This window comes from Megalops cyprinoides, chromosome 20 (genome assembly GCF_013368585.1).
Source record: "Megalops cyprinoides isolate fMegCyp1 chromosome 20, fMegCyp1.pri, whole genome shotgun sequence".
Lineage (NCBI taxonomy): Eukaryota > Metazoa > Chordata > Actinopteri > Elopiformes > Megalopidae > Megalops > Megalops cyprinoides.
Genome location: NC_050602.1, coordinates 20,028,007 through 20,055,950, shown reverse-complemented (window position 1 = coordinate 20,055,950; position 27,944 = coordinate 20,028,007). Strand labels below are relative to the sequence as shown.

At 45.0% G+C, this 27,944-nt stretch overlaps 2 protein-coding genes and 1 long non-coding RNA gene across 3 annotated transcripts; all 3 read right to left on the bottom strand.

Moving 5' to 3' along the window:
* Nucleotides 1-1,065: 1,065 nt before the first annotated feature.
* On the bottom strand, nucleotides 1,066-4,467 carry LOC118795406 (rab GTPase-activating protein 1-like). Its single transcript, XM_036553864.1, has 7 exons — nucleotides 4,462-4,467; nucleotides 4,101-4,211; nucleotides 3,813-3,917; nucleotides 3,419-3,502; nucleotides 2,983-3,054; nucleotides 2,062-2,259; nucleotides 1,066-1,676 (listed from the first exon to the last, which is right to left on the bottom strand). The coding sequence occupies exons 1-7, from the start codon at nucleotides 4,465-4,467 to the stop codon at nucleotides 1,569-1,571; spliced, it is 684 nt and encodes a 227-aa protein (XP_036409757.1). The 3' UTR covers nucleotides 1,066-1,568.
* Nucleotides 4,468-11,031: 6,564 nt separating this feature from the next.
* LOC118796137 (protein FAM163A-like) lies at nucleotides 11,032-13,123 on the bottom strand. Its single transcript, XM_036554974.1, has 2 exons — nucleotides 13,023-13,123; nucleotides 11,032-12,234 (listed from the first exon to the last, which is right to left on the bottom strand). Exons 1-2 carry the CDS (start codon nucleotides 13,113-13,115, stop codon nucleotides 11,866-11,868), a joined length of 462 nt encoding a protein of 153 aa, XP_036410867.1. The 5' UTR covers nucleotides 13,116-13,123; the 3' UTR covers nucleotides 11,032-11,865.
* Nucleotides 13,124-13,372: 249 nt separating this feature from the next.
* On the bottom strand, nucleotides 13,373-26,010 carry LOC118796136. Its single transcript, XR_005005837.1, has 3 exons — nucleotides 25,659-26,010; nucleotides 13,719-13,828; nucleotides 13,373-13,408 (listed from the first exon to the last, which is right to left on the bottom strand). It is a non-coding gene; the product is annotated as an uncharacterized LOC118796136 (long non-coding RNA).
* Nucleotides 26,011-27,944: the final 1,934 nt, after the last annotated feature.

The window sequence follows — 27,944 nt, the reverse complement described above, 5'->3', positions numbered from 1 at the left end:
AATTTGAATGTAATCCAGAGAATATATGATTCCATTTCAAAATGCTGAAGACAACAAATGAAGCATGCCTTAAATCTGTTTTTAGAACCAGATTAAGATATTAATATTCTGCATGCGGTTATGCATGTATATTCATATATGCATATCTATTACAGGCTAAAATTCTGAATGTGGAGGCCCTTTGGCAAATTACAAATTTAAGCAGGACGGTAAACAATCCGTCCCACGCAGTAATAAAGCGACAAATATGCCATATTTTATAGCTGAATATCGTTTAATGGCAGTAAAACTCAGCGGATGTTCATTTCAAATGGACAGGAAAGTAAGCCCTTCTGAACTGTGGCTTGGCCACACTCCTGTTCACAGCATGTGTTCAGTAGCTGCTATCAGACCAGACCAAAGGAAAGCATACCAAAATGTTTAACTGCATTTCCCAGATGAACCACCAGAGGAGCAAATTGGGCACAAACTGAATTCCAATTTATGGCAAAAATTTGTCATCGGACATTTGGAATCTGTGTACATGTAATAGCCAGTGTGTGAACACATTATGGAGTTGCTCTCATATCAGTGTGGAATGATAAGGTTTCAAGACCAAGTCAACCCAGGTTAAATATCACAGAAAAAAAGCCATCATAAGGATTTTTTTTTTGTTGCAATTACCTATGGTACCCATTAATTTTTACTTTAACCATGGAACAATATAAGAATATATACTTGTGTTTTATAAACAGAGAACTGTCCTGAGACTGTGACCATCATCAGTGGTGCTTAACAAGGCAGTCAGCCACCCATCCAATCACAGCTTCCTATATCACACACTGCAAATGGAAAGGGTACAATGTTCTTGGCTGGTCAATATACCAGAGAGATATACGCACACTCTCAGATGCTCACATGCATAGTCTCACAGGCACACATACACAGACTCAAATTCAAGCAGACGTCAACACACAACACATTCTCAAACTCACACACAACAAACACACACACACTCAAGCACACACAACAACAGTGTGTGTGCCCTCTTCTAGTCAGGGGGCTTCGGACCCTGGTGGGGGCCAGGTGAGAGTGGAATGTGGGGTGGGGGTGGGACAAGAGGGTGCATCAGTTGAGGACACGCCCAGCAGTAGTAACCCCCTGGGGTACATAGCTATATCGTCATGGGATGTCATACCCTGCAGCCTCTTTCCCCCTGTCACTATGTCCAAGACTGCCCCCTGGTGGTCACCCAGCCTGAATCACACATGGAGGGGACACACTTCCACTATTTCAGCTCTTTCGGGTATACCTGTCACTTCACAGGTAACTAAGCATGCAGTTCCATCACCATCCTAAGACCATGCAGAGTTATATGTAGGCAGCAGGGCGCTGCACTTGTCAGGAGCAGGGCTTGTGATCGAAAGGATTCTTGCTCAATTCCTGGGTGGAGCACTGAGGCTGTACCCTGGGGCAAGGCACTGTGTGAGTCACTGTGTATAAGGGTGCCTGCTAGGATAATGCTAATTCGCATTAACTCCGGTGAATCCTGAGTCTGAATACATCTTGCATCTATTGGAGGGGTTATACTACTGCTGCACTGTGGGTGTCTTGAGGGAGCCCAGTGCCTTCTTGAACCAGGAGTTTCTGCGGTTATGGAACTCGTGCATTAGCGCCCCCTTATGGTGCTCCAGCTCCTGTGGGATTAAAGAAAGCCTGATGTATGCAAAATCTTTAAATGCATAACTGCAACGCATAAATGCATGAATCTTTAAGCACATTTTAGTGTACATTTTAGGAATGAACTGGAATTTAATTAACCAGTACAGCGATGTCTGTAGCAGACAGTAAATAATGTCATTAAAGATCCCATAGCACACATCAGAAGAGCAGGGGTGTTAGCCATAGTATCCCAGTCCAGTTCCCATTCAGGACATGTAGTCATCCCGCATTCTCTTTCCCTTACCTTTTTGACTCTTTTTGTCCCCTTGTTTGTTTAAAAGTGACTTGTAGCTTGCAGGACAAATAACTCTTAAATAAAATAAAGAATGAGTAAAGAGTGGTTCCTAGTGATAGGCGTACCTGGATTCTGGACTCCGCCTCCGCCAGCTGCACTTTGACCTGGGCCAATTCCACTTCCACCTCCTGTCGCTGTGACCTCAGCGAGTCAGTCTCCTCATCTAGCCCTGAGTCCCGCCTGTTGCCATTGGTTAGCGGCAGCTGGGACAGCCCCGCCTCGTTGAGGACCTCCCGGCAGCTCTCGCATGATATTACTCTGCTCTGAGGCAAAGAGAGGGAGAAGCATACAGGTAAGTTCAAAGGAGAACAGGTATACAGGTGAGCTCACAGGAAAGGAGAGGACAGGAGGTATACAGGTAAAAACAGAGGAGAGGACAGAAAAGGTGAGCTTAGGGAATGGAAGACAGCAGAGAGATGGACATGTGTCAATGTAGGTCATGTAGCACATGTGGCTTGTGTTTTAACACAAAGCAACACAGGCAATCACAAAATCAGATGCAATTATCTACAGCTCTTAGCTAAGGAATTCTTACAGCATGCTTCACAGAAAAGCAAGGAACATTTTGATGCAATTTCAAGATGTGGTGGAAAAAGATGATTTTTATAAAAGGAAATAAAAATATGGGCACTGGGAAAAGCTATGTGTAAACTGAGGTGTAGTATAAGCAAATATTATAACAATTCAGTGGATATGAATTTCAATACAATAAGAAACATCAGCGATGCTGCCAGTGAGGGTATACTGATATCTGGCCGTGGGCCATTTGGCCATCATGAAGAGGAGCAGAATGAAATGAGGACATAGGGTGGAGGAGGGATGCCGTGAACAGCTGACATGAAAAGGAAGTGGTGACTGGGATGTTTATGTTTGTGGACAGGACAAGTTTGTTAATCGTGCAGGAATTGTCTGAACATTCTCCTCCCAAACGGTCATTGGATACGTCAATAATGATAACTGCAGAACAGAGATGTTCCTATTCTGACCTTGAGGAGGTTCAGCTCTGCCTTGGCAACAGCCTGCTGGTTCTCCAGTCTGGAACTCAACTGAGAGCAGATCTGCAGCACAAAGAGAACCACATGCTTACATCTATATTGCTGTACAACAGCTTGACAGCAGAGAAAGAACCACATTTTTAACTGTATTACTTTACAACAGAGGGAATCACACAGCAAACAATATTTGCAACAGCTGTAAAACAGACAGACAGATGAGCGGCAGTGTTAGCTTTCTATCACTTCATAACAGCTTCACATCTCGTGCACTGATCTCTGCCATAGCACTGAAACTCAGACTCATCTCAGTTAAATCCCAGGGACTCTGAATGGGTGGTGTGTCCAATGGTTCTATCAGAGATAAATGTACACTATATTATATCTTATGGCTTTTTCTGAGCTACATCTGTGGTGTATATTTACATACCTGTTTGTACTGCACCATGATGGCGGTAGACTTCTTCATCTCGGATTCTGCTTTTTCCAGCTGTCTCCGGAACACCTCCTTCAGCTGACAGTTAGAGGGTAAAGATGCCACATGCTTATTAAGCGCAACAAATTACCCATTTTGGAGACAGCAGAAATGTGCCCTACACGCATACACATACATACACACATGCATGCATGGAGGCAAGCATACACACACAGACACAGGCACTGCCGTACACATGCAAACACATGCACAACAATAGTGACACCACATATCTTCACATGCTAACATGATAAGAAATGGCAACATATCTGTACCCTATTAAATGTCAAAGTGACGAGTAGCACAAGTTACTATGTAAAATACCCACAATGGTTATGGTCATACATACCTCTGCTGCCTCCTCCTCCTGCATCCTCTTCTCCTCCATAGCCTCCACAAGCCTCATTCTAGCTTCCATTAGCTCCTTATTCAGCTGCTCGGCTTTATCCTCCACCTGTAGATACATCCAAAAACTCACAGCATGGGAGTACATACAAAACCCGGGCTATGATCCTCATAACATCAATGCATCACAGTACAGGAATGCTCCCAGAGAACTGCTGATCCCATTATTTCTGCTGTGCCTCCGCTAAACTGGCCTTGGTTTTAGCAAAGGCAGACCAGGTGGGTTACAGACCTGCTCCAGGTGAGTCCTTAGGGCGATCTTGCTGGTGACCAGCTCATGTGCCAGGGCATCGTTCTCCTGCTCCAAACGCACGCCGGCCTTCTGAAGCTCCTCGTTCTCTTTCTGTGGAAACAGACCCTGTGTCAGTCAGCCTCACAAAGAGAACACTCATGTCATCACCTCTTGGTTTAAAAGAAATGACACAGGGTCATTTTTTTAAACCGAGATTCAACGATTCAAAGAGCCCGATGTTCTACTCGGAGAATGCGGGCAAACTGGAAATAGAGAACAATGACATCCCATACATTTTATGCCATTTCCTCTATATGCAACCATTTCTGGAATCAGCAGTGGTGCATTATACTCTTCTCACAGTCATACTGAGCTGGTACAAACAGCAATGAGGATCACCCATACTGCAATCACTGAAAAGACACCAAGGATTGTACCATGAGAAAATAAACCCCAAGGAAAGTGTTTGGTTGGATATATCAAGTATTTATGCATTTATGCATGATAAGGGTTATTTACATTACATTCTTGGCATTTAGCAGACACTCTTATCCAGAGCGACTTACGTAAATTACAATTTTTACATGTTGCCAATTTATACAGCTGGATATTTACTGAGTATATTTTCTGGGTTAAATACCTTGTTCAAGGGTACAACAGCATTCACTATCACTATATCACTATGCTACACTGCAGCCCAATTGACCTGCTGAGTGCACAGAACATCCTAGTAAACACTTTCCCAGGGTTCATAATTTAATTCTCTTTTATTCAGATTTATTATCTCAAGCTCCAGTTATAAACAGAAGGTGAATGATAAGAGTACAACACCAGCCACACTTTTTGAACTGTGCTATTGGATGCTGCTAATTTTCTTTGCTGGTGTTTCATCTATCAAGCTCTCACCTGGTACACGAGGATGGGGTCGTCCAGAGAGAAACGCTTCTTCTCAATCTTCTCTCCCTGTTTCTGTGTAGGCAGCTGTGGGCGGGGCACAGGGCTTTAGGTGAGGGCTGTCTGGTCAAATAATGTAGCCCTCTTACATTTTTTAAATTTTCACACACACACGCACACACAAGCAAGCACAGCCAGACACATTTTCCTGTGAGTACTACATTTTCCCTACGCTCCTTGAGTCTCAGGCGTACTTCTCACTGCAGAGAAATGCAGGCTTTGGTACAGGCAGCAGGTACGGGGGTAGGGCCCAGGCTTCACACTGATATAAATATCTCTCTACCCTCTTTCTGTCAAACTGAATGCAAGTGGGAGGAATGCACGACGAACACACAGCAACACAGTATGCGTCAAGGTGTATATACACAATGACAAACCCTCGCACCTCTGTATACACAACAACGCAGCAGCACTGTATGCAACACCACCCTCTGGACAGTTTCTCTGTGAGCCAAGAGGTCTATCTGTGATGGACTGTTAGTGAGAATGGACTAATTATGTTCCAGTACTTGCTCAATAATTCATTTGTGAAACTTGAGGATACTTGTGATGAATGAGGAGTTTTGGGGAGACCACCAAGATCTAGCAAAGCCATTACGTTAGAAAGAACGGAGAGGAAGAGCCCAGCTTACGTATACCCCCAGGCATTTACACAGAGAGATTCAGAATAAGGGTAAACAGGTGAAAAACGTCTCCTCTGTGATGTGGTCAATAGGCAACAGTCAAGATCGATCTCACCAACAGTCAAGATCGATCTCACCACCTCTGTTCTGGGGCGGCAGTGTAGCATAGTGGTTAAGGAGCAGAACTCGTAACCGAAAGGTTGCAGGTTCGATCCCCGCTGGGCCGCTGCTGCTGTACCCTTGGGCAAGGTACTTAACCCACAATTGCCTCAGTAAATATCCAGCTGTATAAATGGATAACATTGCAAAACAACTGTAACCTATGTAAGTCGCTTTGGATAAAAGCGTCTGCTAAATGAATAAATGTAAAAATGTAAATGTAAATGTTCTCTTGTGGTGAAAACTTGGAACTTATGTTGAAGAGGCATACCACAAAGTATAAAGAGTCCCATACATAATGAACTGAAACTATTAAGCTAATATTAGGCCAACTCTGCAAATAACAACTTGAGCCATCTTTGCAAGCTCAGACAGCCATTTCCATCTTAGGGCAGAATTTTTGGTTATGCTCCACTACGTCAAACCCTGACCCCTGACCTAGACAGCTCACCAGCATCTCCATGAAGGGTGGAGAGTTGATCAGCTGACAGAGAAAGACGAGGAGATCCAATGAGAGATTGGTATTCATCCCAATGCAAGTCAATGACTGTCCTACGCTTTCCTCCAGGCAGTGATCTGCTTATAAGCCAGAGGGGTAGAGTGTGAAGGGGAGTGTGGAGCAGCTCTATAACTGACATGATGATTATTACTGCAATAAGGATTACGATGATGGTGACACAGATGGCGATAAGGCCTTCATCAGTTGAAGAGGAAATCTAACTGTACCGTTGAAGGGTGACACAGTCCTTTTTAAATGTGCAGGGTAGGTTCTGCTTTTCTGTTGTAGTTTCTAACTGCCTGTGGTGATCTGCATCATACATGCATGACTTGCATAAACGTGTAACCCCTACCGACACAAATTTTTCACACACAATTGAACACACACATACACATACACACCCACATACACATACATATGCCTTAACAAAGACAAAAAAGCACACATGCACACACCCAGCACACATACATACCTTAATACATTGAAACAAGCATGCACATGCACACTCATACACACACACACACACACAAACTCCTTAATAAACAGAATCAAGTTTATACAAAAGCACTAGCACACAGAAACACACAGTTTAACACACCTCAAAACAACAAAAATTTAAAAGAATGGATATTTTTTCCACTGTGTGTTGAAAATATTTTTTGAAAAGGGACCAACAATTATAACAATTATTGCTATTCCAAACACACAGGAATGTAGCAATCACAAATTCCACACAAACACACACACAATTATCCACACTGACTGCTGTAAGGCAAGGAATATGGACTGCTTCTCAACAAGTTATGCAAACCTCTGATGTGTCGCTACAGTCTTGTCACAGATTCATAGCTAGTCTCAGACCTACCACGGCTTTGAGCCTGGAGTCTGCCACCAAGCTTGCCAGGAGGTCTTCTTCTGCCATCTGGTTGATGATGTGGGCATCATAGGCCACCACAATGGACACCTCTTCCATCATCTTTGCAGGCGTAAGGCACAGGTGGTGATCAGAGGTGAGTTCTGATGGGAGAGCTGCAACAGGTTTGTCAAGAGCTGGGGAGAGGCATCTCTTCAAAGCGCCTTCCAGAACAAGCCCCGCCCCAGCAGGGCAGAGAGGGCAGGGAATTGGTAGAGAAACACACACACTGCTTTTTCCCCTCCCACTGTTCTCAGATGCCTGTGTACTTTGGCCCAGGTAACGTACCTGCCATGCACCTCACATTTTCTCACATATAGCACCTGCCAAGTACTGGCACACAAGAAGTTGCAGTTTTTGTTTTGTTTTTGTCCTCCTCTTTTGACATTTTGTTGAGATGTTTTTGCTCCTCATGTCAGCAATGCTCCCAAACCAGTCTGCCTGCTTGCATCTTATGTTGCTCACGAGATATTGGGCGGGTCCGTGGGTTGGTCACGGCTGAGTAAAAATCACGAAATGAGGGGGAGAACTCACACCAGGCTGGGAAATTGACCAGACGGGTAAAGGTCTTGTAGCGACAGCGGGGGCGGTGTAAAAGACGTATCTAACAATGGAATGTGGCTCTATTATTTTAAACCCAGTGAAAATCGTCCGTTGGTGTGGATTACTGTGGAAGGCATATGACAGTGCAAATTCTTTTCGTTTTGTGAGCTCCGTCCAGTCATCTTAAACCGGTTGCACGCAAACGCAAAAATAGAATCTAAAGATCGGACAGAAATTAGGAAGAACATCCGGGTAATATCACTGTTGTGCGAGTCAGGAATCCCTTTAAGATATCAAGATACCAGCGTGCTTAATATCACCCTTAAATAAGCGAAAATACGAGTTGAAAATAGTTTTAAAAGCACGTGTTTCAATTTAATTTTATTTAGAAACGCGGGAACATTTCAACATGCCTACATCGATGGTTATAAACCATAAAGTAGTGACAGGAAACCGCCAACACTACATGAAGAATGCTTACAAATAGGCGTGGCCAGAATTTATGAAATCAATAGTAACGTAAACTGCTGCTGCACTTCAGATCAAGTCTGGCATCTGAACTTTCTGAACTATGTTCCTCACAGCTCCCGGTATTTTCTGCTCTCAACAGCTGATCTATGATCAGTTCGCCCTGTATCTACTCTAACCCTCTAACACTACTTTATGAAAGGTGAAACTGATGCAGGGAACGTGCTTGGGGGCAGAATCCATTTGCACCTCCCTGGCTACCTCAGCAATGTACCGAGCAACAACCCAAACCGGTCCCACGAGAGGAGGCGCAGAAAATCAATTTAACACGAATAATCCCATTCGAACGTGAAACCACACCGCCCACATTCTCACCTGTCATTTGTTATGGAACGTGAGGACAAGTAGGCCTAGGTGTCTCTGCCTTCATAATCTGGGGGGCGTGACAATCCTGAACCGATTGAAACTGCATAATTTTGTATAAAGATGCTTCTCTCTCGATTGGGCATGAAATGACCGGTACGAATCAGCAACATTCTGGCTGAGATTTTCCGTTACGCTTCGCTCTTAAACATAAATGAGTGAAGCAATTTTCTTCACTCTTGAGAATAATACACTTGCCTAAAAATGCAGTAATTCGGGAAGTGCTAGCGATAACACTGTCGGTAATTGAAGTCACTAGGCGTTGCAGTCGTCTACGGGAAAATCTCGTGCTGTAAATAGGCGATATACTCATTTTGGACATCGCCTACTTCCAGAAAATCAAAATGAAATCCAAACAATTCAGCAATGCATTAAGTATAACAAGCTCTCACAACTTTTCAGGCAGCTATAAATATTTATTATCTTCAAAAGGGAACATTCTGTGAAATATGTGGACATTTCTTTTTTATAATAGTTTTTAATCATTTTACACCTTTCAATTATATTTAATAGTTTTCAAAAATACACTTTATTGGAAAAAAAAACAATACAAGGAAGTAAAGAAATGTAAATAACAAGCAGAAGTGTCTGACTTGAGATAGATATTCCATTAACGTTGATCCTGTTATTCACGGATTAAAGTGGATTTAGATACTGGGTGGAAGTGTGAATCAGAAAAAGGAAGAATGTGATTTACTGTGGTTTTATATTATCTCCCTGGAACTATCAAGAAACACTACTGACACAGAATGTGTGGATGAACATTTTGGGGTGTAATAGTGGGGATATTTGTGCAAGGGAAATTCTGACTTGGATCCGCTACAGCTAAAATGATTATAGACACCGTTTGTTTGAATTTTCTCTGTTATTTAAACTAGGAAGACTTATGGTGGGAGGGGTGCAAGTATTATTTTTCTAAAATTAGTTAAATAAGGTGTTTTGCTACATCACATCCTTTGCAACTCAAAATGAATCCCAATAATATAAACAAAAACAGACATGCCCGGTTTAATTTAAATGAAAATTAAACATCAAGCCGCAAGGAGGAAATAACATATATGTACGCAGGTAGAACGCTCAAGAGAGAGAGAGCCAGCTTCAATCTAACCGCATCACACACTTTGTCCATAACTTCGAAGCTAAGTCCGCGTTACATGTTTTGTTTTTGTACAGTTTTTACTTGTGTTCAATTCAGCGACCACCAGATTTACAAACGTTTCAGGGGTAAGGAAAAAATACAACGCTTGCTTAATTTCCGTAGTGGAAGTAAAAGGTTAAAGGAAACAAACGCAGTGAGACTGAATCTGGCGTCAGAGAAAAGAGAACGGTCCAACTCTCCTGAGCCAAACCTGTCTTGCAAAAGCCCCATTCTTCACTCTCCACAGCTCAAAATGCATCTGGATTTTATGACAAAATAAAATCAGTTGGCAACATATCAATTATCATATCAGTTCATATCAACATATCAGTTATCAATTATGTATAGAAAATTCTATGTATGTATACACGCAACGTGTTAGTTCACCATTGGAAGCAATACATACAGAATTCTAGATATTTCATTTCTGTCTCTTCAAGCTGCCCTGTGAGACTCTGGACCCACTCCTGTACCTGGAGGTGTAGCATCTCAGGTGAGATGCTATAGGTACAGTGATACCCTGGCAGGTGGACATGACTCAGTAATGAGAGAATGAAAATCACTGATTGGTTTGAACCAATGAAAACGCAATGCTGTCCACAGCAATACTTCATGATTGGTTCAAAGCGGTGAGTCACCGATAACACATGACGGCTCTGGCCATTTGTAGGGATCATGAAGCCTCACTTTCTCATCACTACCCCAGGTCTGACTCTGTGGGCAGCAGTGTGGTGTAGTGGGGGGGGGGGGGGGGGGGGGGTGGGACAGCCTAAAGTTGCCAGTCCAATTCCCAAAGGGCCACTGCTGTTGTCTCCTGGGGCAAAGTACTTAACCCAAACTACCTCAATAAATATCCAGCTATATAAACAGATAACAAAAATATTAAAAGATATGCAAGTCATTATGGATAAGATTGTTTGCTAAGTAAAAGTAATGTAATGCAGAGGGTCAAAATGTCACAGGGACAGTGATGCATGGCTGGTGAGATGCTGCAGGTACAGTGATATCTAGGCCTTGAGGAGCACAGTCTTCTCTTCCTTACTGGCAGGCAGAGAAGGACCCCCCCTCCCTGACTCCTTCAATATCCTACTCCTCCAATATCCCACCAGCCACCAACCTGCATCTCTTAAAAACCAAACACTGTTTCAAACAGGCCTTAAATAAAAAAGCTAAATAGTACAAAAGTACACACATAAAGGGCAGCTGTGCCACTTGGATTCTTGTCCTCTCTCTCTGTTTCTCTCTCTCTTCACCCTCTTTATGGTTGTGAGTGTACAGTGCTTGCATAGAGAAAGCTCTAAAATATTCTTCTTTGTACACTTTTTCTGTCGTTCAGCTAAAAATACACATTAAAAAATGTCGCCACCCCAGCTGCATTCATCCCATGTTCAAACGCCACACCGTCACCACTGCAGTCTAAAATTTACATCAATTCATATTTCCTTTTTTTCCATTGGCATATAGTAGAAAAAAAACAAAGAGCTGGATTAGACAATACTACAATCCAGAGAGCCCTCATATACTATTTTCATCAGATATATAATTTTTCCACAGTCTGGTGTGTTCACTTGGATCAGGGCCATGGTAGCTGAGACAGACAGAGCTGCAGACTAGGTCCACTAGGGTTACACTCTTCAATGCTGACCTTCCTGCCCCAGTGTCACCACCTGTTTTAAATGTAGACAGACAACAAGGGTACCAGGGCACTGCATCCAGGAAAAAGGGGTCCTCAGAGGCCAGGAGGGGCCCCCAGTGCTGAACAAGTATGTGTTGGTCAGGGCTGACGTTGGTGTTGAAGACTTGTGTGTTGGTCAGGCTGTGCGTCGGTGCAGAACGCACGTGTGTCGGTCGCATCAGACATCCACGCTGAACGCACACGTGTTGGTCAGGTCAAGCATCTGTACTGAACACGCATGAGTTGGTCACGTCAAACGTCTGTATTGAACGCACATGTGTTGGTCAGGTCAAACATCTGTGCCAAGCGCGCGTGTGTTGAGCGAGTGTTGACCTCCGGCTCGAGCGCGCGCGTGTGTGTCGGTCAGGGGTCAGACGTCCGTGCTGAACGCACGCGTGTTGGTGTAGAAGTCCGGCAGGTTGTGGGCGCTCAGAGAGGCACTCTGCATGGAGGACATGGCGAGGGAGAGCGCCCGGTTCTCGTAGTGGGCGGGCACGTAGGCCACGCGCTCGCCGCCATTGCGCACCTCGTCCGCAGCCTGGATGTAGAAGGGGGAGGCGTAGGGCGAGCAGGTGGGGCAGTAGCTGTGGGGCGGGGCGGGGTCGGGAGGCAGGGCGAGAGGGGTGACCGCGGCACCGTCCACGCCGGGGGCGCTGCACGCATTGCAGGCAAACTGGGGCTGAGGGTCCCCACACGAACCCACATCCCCCTCAGAGTCATTCCTCTTACAGCAGTAATACTGAGGAGAGAGGGAGGGAGGGAGGGAGAGAGGGAGGGAGGGAGAGAAGGGGAGTGAGGGGGAGAGGGAGGGGGAGAGAGAGAGAGAGAGAGAGGGGGAGGGAAAGAAGGGGAGCGAGGGGGAGAGAGAGGGGAAGGGAGACAGAAAGAGAGTGAGGGAGAGAGAAAGTGAAGCAGAGGGAGAGAAAGAGGAAGGGAAGGGAAGGAAAGGGAGAGAAGGAGGTAGGGGAGGAAGAGTGGGGGACATGGGGAGAGAGGGGAGGTAGGAGGACAGAGAGATGAAGGAGAGGAAGGTGGAGAGAGGGAGAGAAGGAGGGAGGGAGGTGGGATGAGGGGGGGAGAAGGAGAGAGAGAGGGGAAGGGAGGGAAAGGGAGAGAAGGAAGTGGGGAGAGAGTGAGGGAGATGGGAGAGGGGGAGGTAGGAGGACAGAGAGAGGAGGGAGAGGAAGGCGGATGGAGAGGGAGAGAAGGAGGGAGGGAGGTGGGATGAGGGGGGGAGAAGGAGAGAGAGAGGGGAAGGGAGAGAGAAAGAGAGTGAGGGCGAGAGAAAGTGAGGGAGAGGGGGTGAGAAAGTGAGGGAGAGATGGGAGAGAGAGAGCTCATTTTAGATCAGACTTGCTGTCAAGGTTGTCGCCTGGTGAGGTAGAATCGACTTAATTTGCTGCCAAAGGCGAGAACTAAAGATGTCAGGCAGCATGACAAAGCAAGGTGAATAATTCAGGAGCGCAGCAGCTGTGAGCGGCCCCCTCGCAGTGAGCTGACGTGCTGCATGGGGGGGGGCGTTCTCACCTGGAGCCGACAGTAGCAGAGTACTGCAATGATGCACAGGAGAATCACCGCAGCGAGAATTCCTCCGGTTATGACAACGGTTCCAGCTGTCATCCGACCAACTCTCCATCAAACCCTGGGGGGGGGGGGGGGGTACACAGACACAGAAACTCACGGAGCTGAGACTCGCCGGACAGCGAGTCACGGCACCAGAAAGAGAGTCACAGCATCACAGCAAAGCGTAGGAGTCAAAGGGGCAAAGCATAGGGAGTCACAGCACAGAGTCGGTGCGTAAAGACAGAGCATGGAGAGTTGCAGTGACTCGCAACATAAGCACAGACAATGCGTCACATGATCACCAAGCCATTTTAAACAGCACTTACGTTCAACAATGTGTGCTTGAATACCTGCAAAGGAAATGGAAAGTGTTAGTGAGACTCTGATGTGTAAAATGATCATAGATATTGCAAACTGTTACCAACAGCTTTGACATTGCTAGTGGAACATGCTTGCTCCCGTTTTAATCTGGGGAGAACTCCAAGGAGTTAACTTGGCATTTTCTATGCTTTAGTTAAGTTTCAGTTCTTTGTGTTGTGTGATGTTGTTATACACGGCACTGCTGCCTGGCCGCTGAAGACCTGAATTCAGTGACGTAACCTGCTGTATGACTGAGTAAACATGATAATAACATGATAATGCTATCATGCTTGGACTCACATCAGGAGACAGGTGGAGGACTGGGTGGGGCAACAGGGGGCACCAGTGGAGATGTGGTTCCCGTCTGTGTAAGGTGCGAAGCTGGGTGGCTCTGGACCTTTTCCCTGTGTCTGGGGAGCAGAGCAGGAACAGGGAATTTTGACAAAATAACACAGTGAACAGAGCCAAAAGAATTCACAAATGAATCTGTTCTCAGCGTCATACTAATTTACTCCAGAACATCTGGAAGAACACCCACGCTGCCTATGTTATATTCATAAAATATCTGCCAGTGAATTCGTTTTCATCAGTTGGTGCAGTGCAAACGTCATCCACAAGGTGACACAACAGAGTAAATCTACGTCATTATGAGACCAGATGTATTCTGTTATGAAATGGTAAATCAGAGCAAAACATTAGCAGGCATTTCATACAGTTCTCATTGTGATACTTATTATAAATGCTAATTCTAAACCCAGGTAGCCTCCAGCACAATATGCTGCCTTCAGAGATTCTGACACAGACCTGATAATTAACATAAATCTAAATGTAAATTGATGAATACTATCTAACACTAACCCACGGGGGGGGGGAGGGGGGTGTCACATTGTAATCCTGCAGCTGGGAAAGGAGGGAGGGGCAACATAGTCCAAGTCGAAGAAAAGAGGGTGGTAATGAGTGGCGTGGGGGGTAATACTGCAAAGCTGTCACCTCAACGTCCGAATGCGGGGGGGGGGGGGGGGGGGGGGCACTCCCGTCCAACAGCCCAAAACCGAAAAGCAAGAGAAGGAGGGAGCGTATTGTCACTCCAAATCTAGAGGGAGGGGAGGCCAAATCACCAGCATTACAATCCTCATGTGAACTCCTCCGTCAGATGGTGCCTGCCCTTATCTGGGAATCAGAGCACTAAATTATACACTGCAATGGAGACACTTATGTTGTTAAAGAAATGGACTGTCTCTTTCTCCCTCTCTCTGGAGCATTTCCAGGCTCTGTGCGTGTGTGTGTGTGTGTGTGTGTGTGTGTGTGTGTGTGTGTGTGTGTGTGTGTGTGTGTGTGTGTGTGTGTGTGTGTGTGTGTGTGTGTGTGTGCGCGTGCATGCGTGTGTAGGCCTGCATGTTTTTTGTTTTCTTTTTTTTCATTCTTTCATTCAACAACTTCTGTGGCCACTAAAAAGTAACAAAAATATTCATTTTCATTATTTAATTATTAACGTTAGTCAGTTTGAAGCATGCTGAATGCACCCTGTCATTTAACAAACTGTAATTCTGTTGAAGCATGCAGACTTCAGAGAAGGTGGGCCACGTCCCATAGGATCCCTGACCGCCCACCCTGCATCACATCTGTATGTCAGCCTTACGTTTCTGTGTGTGAGGAATTACAGACAGAGGCTGTGAGAAAACAGCTCGATAGGAAAACTGCGGCGTTGAGGTGAGGCCATTCTGTCTCCATCCCAGCTGGGATCCAAAATGCGCAGACGCCCGCTAATGTGTCCTGCCCATGAACCCCCCTACTTCAAACGCGGCTGTTAAACATGTCGCCTCTTTTTTTTGTTTTTACGAAAAAAAAAAACCCCAGATGCAGTTCCAGGCCACGGCGCTCACCGGGGGACTCGTTTGTGCGGTACGTCCGCGGAAGGCTTTCGTTTGTCAGACCAGAGGAATGTTTGAGTGGAGCATCAGGTGTATGCCAGGTCCCAGGAGAGCAGTGCTCAATTATAGGAGGTGAAGTGTCCCTTTAATCAATGGCAGAGAAATAACGGCCCATAACGCTGTTTGTGTCTCCATGCTGAGTGTTCCAGTACTGAGGTCAAAAGAGCGGCAAAGATGCAGGTGTATGTTTGTATGTGTGTGTGCGCATATGTGTTGGGGGGTGGTATGTGTGTATGTGTTTGCATGTGACAAGCAGGTTTTCATTTCATCCTGTGAAAATCAGGTGTGCATTCATGCTAAGAGAACTGGTCTTTTAGCAAGAAGGTTTTAAGGTCAAATCCATTAACATGAGTGTGGGTAAATAACCAGCTGTGTAAATGAACCATCCCAACCATGCGTAAAAAGTGAAGTACTTAAGATTCCCTGGATAAGATTGCCCTCTAAGCATGTTATACTAAAAAATATAACAACAAACCCTCTGAGGAGGTCATTGCTGACCTCAAAAGCCAATAATGTTCAACAATTTGTAAGAATAGTCAAGGAAAGCTGCTCTTAACCAGGCAGTGGATGTGTACTGTCCCCATCCACTTTTGGACAGTTGGCTTTAGAGGTAGACATTGGGATTGCTTGTGGGTAGGCAGTGCAGGACAAGGTGCAAGGTGCAGAACGGGGGTGTACTTTCAATACCCCCATGTATCTGTCAATCACCTCACTATCTCTGTTTCACCAATGACTCTGCAGATCGATACACTGACGTTCATATACTTCTGTTGCTATGATACCAAGAGCTCCTTCCCCAACTCTGACCCACTTCTTTTCAAACTCCACCCCCCCATCCTGTCCCCCTTTTTCTCTTATCTAAGCTCCTGCCCTTCCCCTAGAGTTTTTGTCTTCATCCCTCATCTTCATCACGCCCACTCCTGGTCTGTCCACCTGTTCCCTCCACTTCCCTCATAACTCTTTGTTCTTCATACCCCCGTCAAGCTATTCTCCATTTTTTTTTCCTATGACACTCCCTTCCTCCTTCCCTCTCAGCCATTCAGTAAGTGGCCCAATCACCATCTGTGGATATTTTTGTCACCACTGGGGAATTTTTTCAGATGAAAAAGTTCATTAGCGCTTGCTGTCGCGCATCTAACACCACTAATGCATCCAATAAAAAACATCATAAGCAGCGGTAATGGCAGAGCTTATCTAACTGTTATGCTTTTAGAGCGTTTTTATTGTATGCAGCACTAAACTAATCTGAAATCAGCACAAAATTTCTCCATTATGCTCCAAATGTTTTTGACAGCGGCGTGCCTGGGCCCGGCCAGCAAGGGCGTGGCAGACGGGGGTTCGTGTCGGGCCTGTCTGCGTAGTGCCCCATAGGACACATGTGTCAAGCGGAGTTGACTCATTCCAGCCTCGGTCACGTCATCACTGAGTTTTCACAGGCTTTCACTCGCATGCAAAGCATTAACTTCAGCACACAGCAATGAACCACAATGAATATTATTATGATATTAAAAATCAGTTACATTATACACTGCATTTCATGGAACAAGTGTTCCATGTACAAAGGCCAAAGGTCAACTACACCAAAGGTCAAAGGTCAAGTACACCATCTCCAGTGTATCCGCCTCACCTGCCAGAACAGTCATGACACCTCAGCTGAGGGGGAGAGGGGGAGATTCATTTAATCAGTTTAAATGAAGGATGATTAGATGAGAATTTGGCCAGGACAACAGGGAAACTCTTTGCCATTGGATCTTTATTGGCCATAGTGAGTCAGGACCTTGTGAACACATCTCATCCAAAACATGGTTTCTCCAAAAGCACAGTGTCACCATCATAGTGCACTGGGGCACAGGTTTTCTTCTTGGAACAGAGCAGTTCCAAGTTCCACACTGGCCCACCAACACCAGCTTAAGCAGCAACCTGTTCCCTTGCCCAGGTGTCTCCTATTGAAGCACAGACCGAGCCTGGCTTCACTTAGTTTCATCCATCGGGCAGGGGAAAGTTACAGGGTGGTATGGCAGCTGGCCAAGGAAAAGCACTGACAAATTTACATCAAGGGTTATATAAAATAAAATAAAATAAACAGGAATTTAGAAAAGCAGAGTTTTGTATCAGTGTGACACCTGGACAGAACCAGTGATGACTTCTTAGACTCAGCATTAGCCTATGTGTGTCACTAGGATCCAAGGCACCACTTGAATCTCCTGCAACTCCATGACATAGCTGCCTGCACAATACCATGCGGGTAAAAGGCCCCTTTTCAAAACCTGGAACTGAAAAGTGTTTAAAAAGTCGTGAGTGAGTGTTCAGCAGGCAGCGTTAATCTGTGAGGAGAAAGCGGTCTCCCAGGTCGACAGACTCCATCATCTGAAAGCACGGAATGAGCTTTGGGCAGCTGTTTGGCAGGCTCAGTCTTCCTCTGGAGATATCTACCACTCTCCGAGAGGAATCAGCCAGCACAGCACACCCCTGAAACTCCCATTTTTCCACCACAATCGCAGCTCTCCTTAAGACCTTCTCCCCGCAGTTCTCTGCCAGCTCTCAGCCTCATCGCAACCACACCTTCTCTGATACTTTTACACAGTTCCCAGATCAGTTCAATCAGAACTGACTGAGCATTTGATCATTTGCTTGTAGTTTCTTTGTTTTTCGTTTGTTTATTGTAATGTCAAATGAGAGAAATTTCTTTCTAAAGATGCACTAAATTTAATTAGATTTGACTGATCCATTGAATTAAATTAAAAACAATTTCCCACATCACACCATATTCATACTGGTGTTGATTTCATTTTGCTGAAAATATACAGATAATCATATTTATGCCAGCTGTTTATGTTGCCCAGGGATGCTGGAAGAATTGATATGAATGGACAGGCCAGCTGTACATTCCTTCACACTGCTGTATAATCGTGGCCCGAATGTTATAATTAGACTGCATGTAGTTGCATTTAGAAACATTATAGATTATTAAAAAACACAGACTATGTGGCAATAAACCAAAATCCACACCAGGGATGTGAGTCTGCGTATTAAGTTTTAAATACATCTGAGTTGTGTGACGTATGATGAATACTCAAACAGACAGAGATGCAATGACGACCAATGGACGCAATGGACCGTTTTGCTGTAAAGCACTGGGGTAACATCTTGCAACAGGTGAGCACATTTCTTTTGTTTTCCCAGTGTGCAAAGCAGTCATGTTCGATCAGAGGCCTTGAAGCACCTCACAAATCACAAAGGGTGAGGCTTTTTCCTCTGTACAGGTTCTCCAAAAATAGCCCTGAAAGCTCTGCCTGGAAAGCACAGAATCCAGTACCTGGTTTTTAAAATGTGACAGTCGGAGATTTCTTTTAATAAGACTGCTTCTCTCTTCCATTGGGTCTACATCAATATAATCATCTGTCTCTAATGAATTAGTAACGGAGTCACTGTTCAGCACAAAAATAAATCCACTTATTCATTCATTTTTTCCCCCACACAAATCTCATTGCCTATATAATGTGTGCTTTAATTTTTTTTTTGCTAAACACTTTCATTTGAGGGGCCTATAAAGATGTGTATGCTCTCTGTCTTCAGGGAAATAAAACCAGAATGGGATTTATGGTCTGTCGGCCGAGTTGCTCTTTCTAACGTAAATCTTCTCTCCGGAGTTACAGTAGTCCCTGCTTGTTCCTTTCTGTGCCTAGAATTCCAGATCCTCTTATAATATTTCATCCGAGCTTATTTGGATGCTTGAGGGAGGAGTGGAATTTAATTCTTGGTAAATCATCCGCAGGCTTCTGTCATATAAAGATGCCAAGAGTCACAGTTTGACCGTCAATCAAGCAGGGAGCGCCTTGAGATTCTCCCCATGCCCCCACTCACTCGACCGAGACCCTCTACTGCAAACTGACAGATTCTGCTATACTTTGCTGCAAATGCATGCATTTCTGTCCCAGAAGGCTGTGCAGGGATGTAAACAGGGATAGACATACCGGCGGAGCGGAGCATTGTGCCAAAAATGCATTACTGGTGCTTTGATATAGGGTGAGGTTGTCACGACCACGGCGCTGTGGGATGTGACAGAGATGTGGAAGGGATGTGACACACTGGCACAGCAGAGCAGTGGTTCCAGCTGGTGCTTTACTCCAGAGAAAGGCTCTTGCAAGGTTTATTCTTGAGGAGAAGGCGGCAGAGGAAACAGCGGAACGGGCCGTTTCTGTGCCGCTCTGTTGCATTCCGGTCGCTCCTTAACTGTCCTTCAGAACGCTCTGCGCCTGCTCATTGCCTTTGCGTGATCATTTGACACAGGGGGCTTGTACTGGGAAGATTGCAGGTTCCAATTCCCTGCTGAGGTAATGCCACTCTATGCTTGAACAATGAGCGACAAGCCAGATTAGCTTGAGTAGCATATCCAGCTGTGTTAATGGATAATATACTAGATGTGTGCTGTGGATAATGGTGGCTGCTAAGCGAAATAAATACAGTAACGTACAATGCACCCACACGTCTTGTAAAAAAAAAAAAAATAATAATATGCTGACCACAAAGGCACAAAGCCACAGCAAAGAGAGTTGGGAAATTGGTAAAGATGGGGCAGAGAATAACTAAGCAGCATGAGTCCTTGCACCCCCCCCCCCCCACACACACACACCTCTCCACACCCCCCAGTCATTCTGTCAGGAGCCTTGGCCGAGTCTTTTCACAGCATACCAGACTGACCAGGACAGAATGCAGAGAGAGACATGATCCCACACCAAACCACAGGGGGCAGCACTGGGTCACCAGACAAAAAAATAGGATATATATACGAGTGTGTGCTTGTGCTGGGTGTGAGAGTGGGAGGCAGTGGCCATCATCTCATCCAACAGCACAGGATAGGATAGGTCTGAAGTGGCCCGATTTATGCTTGCTTGTGTGTTTGTTTTCTGGTCACATCAGAGAATAACACAGGCTAGATCTGATAACGCGGGCTAGATCCGATTACACACAACAGGACTGAAGATGCCGGGCGGCACCGGAGATACAGAGCGAAACGGAGCAGACCCAACGATGCAAAAAGACACAGAATAGATCTGAATGTTTATACTCCCACTCACACATTTTAGCCAAAATGCGTGATTAATTTGACTCCCTGCATCCGGGCAGGCCTCCGCAGCTCCAGACAGAAAGGAGGCTGCCCGCTTTCATGCCCGCTCGCCAGGGCTGCCCGGCCGTTTCAGACTCCAGCTGGACCCCACACAGCGCCTGCGGGGGGGGCTCCGCTGCCAATTTATGGCCTCAGCGGGTACGCATGCGCACCCAACGCCAAAGACACACCAAGACACGGCCTCAGTCCCCGCCAGCCACCGACGCAGCACTCAGCGGCTGACCGAGGGCCTTGTTCAGTTCCTCCCATGCTTAACACAGCAAAAGAGGAAAAGTACGCTGGAACGACCTTTTAGCGATTAAGTGATGAAGGTGTTTGGTTTCCTCTGCGTCCCTTAAATGCGAAGCTGTGAGCCAGGAGTCCTTTATGATCAGAACTTTTTTCTTTCTTTTTGTAGTGTACATAGCATTTCCAGGCTTGAGATGTTTCACTTTTTCTCTATGAAATCAATGCACTCATTACCCCCATGTGCACACTACGGGATTGATTTACCCCACCACACAGTATCCTGTTACTTAAATCTGTCAGCGAAAACGAGATTTACAGACCGCAGTGACTGTGTACAATCAATTTGTACGTCCTCGAAAAACAAACGGCTCCCTTCAAAATGAAAAAACTAAACTGATGCAAGAGGAAGATGCCTCAGTTATGACTAATTTAAACAGGCACTGCTGTTGCTGCTCAAAATGAATTCTCTTCCGATTGGATTCTGCAGAATGTCATAAGTAGGTCAGCATCCCAAACTGCCCCCTACACCCTTATTCGCTAACTGCCCGCCTGCCCATATTAAGTCGGTCCCACTTCCAAAGGAGCAAGCTGAGGGGGCTTGTCTCCACTGTCTCAGCTACCAGCCATGAGCACGTCTACAAAATTCTTTTCTTCACAGCATGGGGAGGGGGTGGGGGTTAAGGTGATGACCCATAAGTCTTTGCATCATAGGCAGAGACAGCTCAAACCACTGATCTGTTGTCAGAGGCTGACAACATCCTGAGACAAACAGAAAGAAAACATGGTAGATGCTCATTTGCATGAATGCAAGCAGCGGTGCATGGGTTGTTAATATGTTCTGCCACCATTGTACATTAAGCATATGGTATAGAATAATTCAAGCATAATGTTGCATAAATAGGTCTTATTATGGAAATAAGCTGCTTGGCTGGACTAACTTGCTAGCTACAGAAGCACATAGACAGTTGCTATTATAATAATGACCTAGATGGCAATTTATCTAGTTAGCTGCCTACCTAAATATTAACTGTCTGGTTGCAGTAATGCCCTAGCTAGTCATAATAACCAGGTGACTAGCTAAATTATAAGGAACTAGCTATAACTAATGTTAACTAGTTAACTAGCCAGCTCATTACACCAGCGGACATATGAACACTGTGCACTAGCAGCAGATGGTAACCAGGTTTTGGCACCTGACTGCTTAGTTGAACAATTGTCTCTCATAAAAGTCTTGCAAGGACTGAAAACTAAAACATACTGAGAGCTTACTGAGCAGTGCTTTTTCTCGTAAAAAAATTCTGTCATAGAATCGTATTGCTGCCACACACGGACACCTCCTTCCTCCCACTTTTCCCTGTTCCTGTGCTATTTGGCAACTGCTTGGCCACTTGGTGATGTCAGAAAAAGTTTGTGTTTATGGGGGAGAGGGTGCATTTTGGGAAGAAATATAGATCAAACACATCTCTGAATTAGGACCCCAGGCTTGGATATCTCTTTCTCATAGACGATCTCACGCAGGTGGTGTGACATCACTTCCTGTCCTGAATGGTTTGGGTGCAAAGACCTCTGCACCACCTCAACTGTTCAGTCAAACATTTGTCAGCAGACATAATCCTCCACGCTACAGGCCCCAGTAACCTGGGAAACGTTTTACACGCTGTCAATAATGTCGTTTTTTTTTTACCTTTAACAGACTGCACATATGCATATGCAAATGGTTCCTACATGGAAGTAAGACCTCCCAATTAAATTTTCCATTTTTAGACTGTCCATTTTCACACTGTTTCAAAAAATGCTTTTAGGTCTTTTTTTGTGCTGTTAGACTACAATAGTCCATAATACTGAAAATACTGCCTCCTGCACTTCCTCTCACATTTAATGGACCAGCGTGCTGACTCTTGCACTTAATGTTATTTGTCATGACAGTTATTATTTATTATTGTTATTATTATTGACATTTTTAATAATTTGTTCATCAGACATCTGATCCAGGGGAATCTCCTAGAAACCATTTAGTGACAAGTGATCAAGATCCGTAAGTATGCCTCACAAAAATATACGTTTAGTGATTTATGCCATAATCAGCAGCATTTTTCCTCGCAGTACATTTGGACACGCATGAGTCCCCATTGCGATTTCATCACGTCACCCCCAAACACACTGTAATGTGTTTCTTTTTCATTTCTGCTCCATTATTTATTTGTGGGCAAACACCACACCACCAATATCACTGTGCCCGTAAGCTTCTTCCAAAACAGCTTGTTTTACTAATCTACAATGTCACATGACACAAGGCGAAAGGCGAAACGGTTCAGTGAACTCGCCTCTTCATTATTCAAATCTATTTCTCCCCTATAGCGGTATAAGAGCTGTTTCCAGTTCAGTGGCGGATGGAGGCGGTGCATCTGATCATTTTTGAATGAGTCTCAGGTCCTGGTGTCTCCACCGTTAGATAATGACATGAATCTTTCGGCGAAGTCGCCTCTTAACTTTGCACTCGGAATCACAGTGAGCCTGCAATTTTAAAACTGGGCTTTTCAATTATTTAAATATCATTCCTGCAACAATATTTTTCCATCACCGGGCGATTTAGTCAGGTAGTCAAGTCAAGTTTTTTTTTTTCTTTTTCATCTTCAAAAAGCACTCATCTCCACCAGGCACTGAGAGAACCCCCCTTTCAACCCCCCCCCACCCCCCACCCCAAGACAGCTGCATAGCCAGAAGGCAGGAACAGAAAGAGAAAGGGAAAAAAAGACAAAAACACTTTTTTTCATTGTGAAAAAGGCTATATGGAATTTAGATGCATTCAACAGCAAGGGATCACTCCCTCAGTCAGCTGATATTACACTTCATATCCCAACTCAGCAAGCACTTGTCCTTTGACTTCCTTTGATGCTCTTTTAAAACAGCACCTGCTTAAATGCTCCAGTGCTTCAATGAGAAAATTAAGCTCTGATAAAATGGTGGGTCGTGCCTACCAAACGTTAATAAATCGACCTTGGAAGGGTACCTACCATGGGCACAGGACCGACCAACTAGCACACTGTCCCCTGCGTCTCCATTTTAAACACCTACTGTATTGACTTATGTCAAAAAACCCACAACTGATAACAAGCTCTGATGCTAAAGGCCAATCCTCCGTGCCCATTCTTTTAGAGTAAGTCGGTGTGTTCTTTAAGCTCGGACAGGGACTGGTCGGTGATCACCGACTCACAGTCCAGCCACTTTGTGCCCTGTTACTGTTCAACATGTCAATGATGTAGTCCTGGTACCTCACTGAATCTGACGTCATGTGTCTTACTGCGGCTTATTGCCGTTATTGACAATGAGACGTTTACCATTTCGACCACTTTACACACACATGATATTTCAGGCTGCGAATGAGAAGGTAATGGAAGCAATCCTCAAAAAAAAATCGAGATGTGGGTGTGTGTTTTTTTTGCTGCTTTATGCAAGGAAAAAAAAAACATTTTCACTGACCAGTTTGATGTCAGAATTCTTTATCTTCCTGTGCTCGTACACACAGCAAGCGAGCCACGCCGTTTGGTTTGATCATGTGACCAAACTGATGTACCACGCTCATCCCTTCATCACACCACAGATCTCTTTGAATTTGATTTGAGTATGGCCAAAAGACGAGTTTCAGGCTCAAGTCTCCTTTGAACTTTTTTTTCTTTTTAGAGGAAGAGAGGACGTCACATAAAAGTCATAAAAATGTTTATAAATCCAATGAATTCAATCCAAGACAATAATTCATCAAGGAACAAAGCATTAGCACAAGGACACCTAGCTGCAAAGAGCCAGAAATGTCTTGTAAACGTGTAATTACTGGCAATTTTCAGCAGGTGTTAATTCACATCACCTAAGGCTTAAAAACAAATCCACTTGCCTCAGTCTTATTTATGTTACTATGTATAATACTACACACGTACACAATGGCCTAACTTTGCAAATGTCTCCAGAGAGAAGACAAAGAAGTTTGGGGGGGGGGGGGGTTCACATATGCACTGTTTAAACTCTGGAGTACCTCTCTTGCCTCCCAGCAATGCTAGAGTAGGCACCGATCTGATGCAGTCGACAGCACCTGTCTTTCTGACCTGCTGACACCCCCGGCAGTAATGTCATATATCTGATTGTGGCGATGAACATCTGTGAGCCCGCATTCTGCGCAGCCAGAGAAAACACCACGGAGGCCCTGGGGGAAACACCCTGTTACTTCACTTCCACGGCTCGAGGTGAGCCGCTGCCAGACAGGAAAGGCACGGTGAGATGAAGCCTGGAGGACCTTTTCAGTTTAAAAGTCCCGTGTGCGGACGGGGGAGAGGCAGCAGGAACTGGGATGGCACGTTCGGTGCGCTCAGTTACACATTCACACGACAGCATTCAATCCAGCTTTCACCAGTTGGAAAGAGAGACCTTTCCTAACCCATATCAAACCGACAGAGGAGTTCCATTTTTTTGTCCTGTATTTTATTATTCCACCGCACGAGGCCATGTTTACGTGTTTAGAAAGCAATAGTGGGAGCATGAATAGAGAGAGTTCAGTTGTGTTGCATTACATTAGGCCTATATTGCATTCTAACGGTGTGACTGAGGGAGTGGGTAAGTCACACATCCCGTCAGCGCTTCCCTTCACAGTGATACCGCGCGACATTTAGTCCGTTACGGAGGCATTCACCCTTGGGCTCAATCTGCCCGATCCGCGGTAATGGCAACTTCTGCATCCTTTAACAGCCGCAGAAGCAGAAACAATGCGCAGGGAAGACACGTCCTGCTGAGCGGGAGTGCTCTCGCTCGGACGCTGCTGTGAGCTACGAGCGAAACCGTAACCCGCACAGTGGCTCACCGAAACATTTTCACCAGTTTACAGATACAACACTAACTGAAAGCTAATCCACAAAGATGCTGCCTGTGCGATACAAAAAAAAACGTCCCCATGAAGATCAGCCTTACCTTTCCGAACAGAGTCCTTATTTCACGAAGACGGGAAATGCAGCCAATGTTCCTTCAGACAAATGCTGCCGGCTGATCGCCTATAGTCTCTACTTCGTGGTACGCTGGTTTGCTTCGTTTGCAGAAAATTTCTACCGTCCACAGCACAGCCAGCTACTATTTATTTGCCGAAGAGAATATATGTTACATCTGTCGTTTTTCCTCTTTTTGCAGTCTCTTACTCTCCCCTTCCAGTACTCAGCTGTGCTGCAGGCATGGGGGATTCTATTGCATCTGTAAGGAAGTGGATGGGGAAAAATGCACACTCTCACACGGATCACGGCTCCGCATTCAGCACATCCACTAAGCACAAGGCGCGCGTTGCGAGTCCCTTAGAGAAAAACGCAACAGCCAAGGGGTCATGGGGTAAGCACGCCAAGGAGGCGGTCATTTAGAGCAAATGAGCCAAGTCACGTTTTACGGGGCAAAAGGGAAAAGGTATGCAAGAAAAGTGTCAACGACACGTGAATAACAATTCGAAATGCATCGTAATATATCCTCCCAATAATCTAGTCTAATGGAAAAATAACCCTTTGCAAGACAGGAGGGGGAAAGAAGACAATTTTTTTCAATCCTCTCTGTTTCTACGGAGACGGTTTTCTTCCTTCAAGTTACGTATCGAAATTAACCAGCAACAGTGCATTAACATTTACAAAGGGAGGAGCTGGCCTGCAGTGAAGAATGATAGAGAAGCAGATCTTCAGACTGGTTTGTCACAAAAAGTGAGTGGAGGGTGGAAGTTGCGCCAAGGCATAGTAAGAAATTGTGTCCCGCTGCGATAACTTGTGGAGATCTGTAGAGGGATCTGTCGAGAGTGGAGCCCCGCCGCGCGTGGAGTGGGGAGGGAGAGAGCGCAGCTGGGAGGCGTCGTCTCAGCGGCCGGTAATCAGATTACGTAACCCCCCCTTTCACAGTGAGCGGCAGAAATTCGGTATGGACTTCCACGTTATGAAACAAGAGACGATTTTTCTCAAGACTGGACACGGCATCGGACAAATGTCATGACTGATGTGTGTATGCCGCGCTGACCTAAAGGTCCGCTACACACAGAATTGTTTAAAAGACTTGTCTTCATTACAGTGAAGTCAATCGGGGTAATGACTTACAGTTTTAACCACAAATCAATATCTAGTTCATGTGGAGTCTCTTTTGTGGGTGTTGATGTCAGCGGCGCTTGCTTTCAGAGGCATGTAGAGGAGTTGTCCAAGGTTCTGAAATACTGTGCGGAACAAATTGTCACACACAAAGTCTACGGATAGCTGCATCAATCCTCGTGAGAAACAGTTGATTCGCATAAGCGTTTTTCCATGCATCAGAAATATATCATGAGCAAAAAGCAGCATCTGAAAATCGTGCTGAAGTTATTATTCCACTCTTCTGTCAGATCAAAAAAGGGCGATTTCGTGGAGAGGGATGCTTTAACAAGGAATGCATGTAAAGATTCGACACTTCAGAGAAGAAAGGGGGAACCTTTGGGGGAGGGGGTCAAAATCTGAGACATCCCGGCAATGGCAATGATGTGTTTTATTTGAACATATTACTATCTGATGTCTGACGTTATATTTATGGTTGCGTTCAGGAAAACTCGTTCATTCCAACCCCATGCCTTGGCTAATACTGTTCGCATGATAATAAAACAACACGCAGGCATTGAACTGGTGTATGTGATCTGTTGAATCTGGTGATTTGGGGGATCTTAAATAAAATCCAATACGTAGAAACAGAGGCCTTCATCTGCCGTAAGACACAGACCCTGGTCTCAGCTGCGACAGAGCGGGAAAGTGCGCGGTGACGCCATCCCTGAAGAGCGCGTTCATCATCTCCATCGAATCCCATGAGTGACGACATCAAATTAAATCCAGCCCGTCTCAACGCTCCACGTGTTCTCATTTGAGAGGTGATACATTCGACATATTTTATTTCTTCGGTGAATACAAAATGAAAAACAAAATATGCTCCGAGGAGAGAGTTCCACAAGCAGTGACAGACAAGAGAGAATAAGTGAGATACAGTATGCACACAAGCGCCAGCATAAATCAAACCAAAATAGCTCAGTTCTAGAGTTCTACATTTCAATGAATAGATAATATGCAGAAGTGTCAATCTATAAGCACATCTGACTATATGATTAAAATGTATCGATATGGAATAGTAAAATAATTTTAAGAATTATGATATCCTTGGTTAGATATCCCTTCATTTTTTCCTGTCTTAATTGATTTTAAGCATATTACTGTCCTTAGATCT

Coding starts and splice junctions, on each gene's coding strand:
- LOC118795406 (XM_036553864.1), bottom strand. Junction 3,918..4,100: donor TAAGGACTCACCTGGAGCAG/GTCTGTAACCCA, acceptor ATGTATCTACAG/GTGGAGGATAAAGCCGAGCA. Junction 1,677..2,061: donor AGGCGGAGTCCAGAATCCAG/GTACGCCTATCA, acceptor TTAATCCCACAG/GAGCTGGAGCACCATAAGGG.
- LOC118796137 (XM_036554974.1), bottom strand. CDS start 13,115: ATGACAGCTGGAACCGTTGTCATAACCGGAGGAATTCTCGCTGCGGTG. Junction 12,235..13,022: donor TCTGCTACTGTCGGCTCCAG/GTGAGAACGCCC, acceptor CTCTCTCCTCAG/TATTACTGCTGTAAGAGGAA.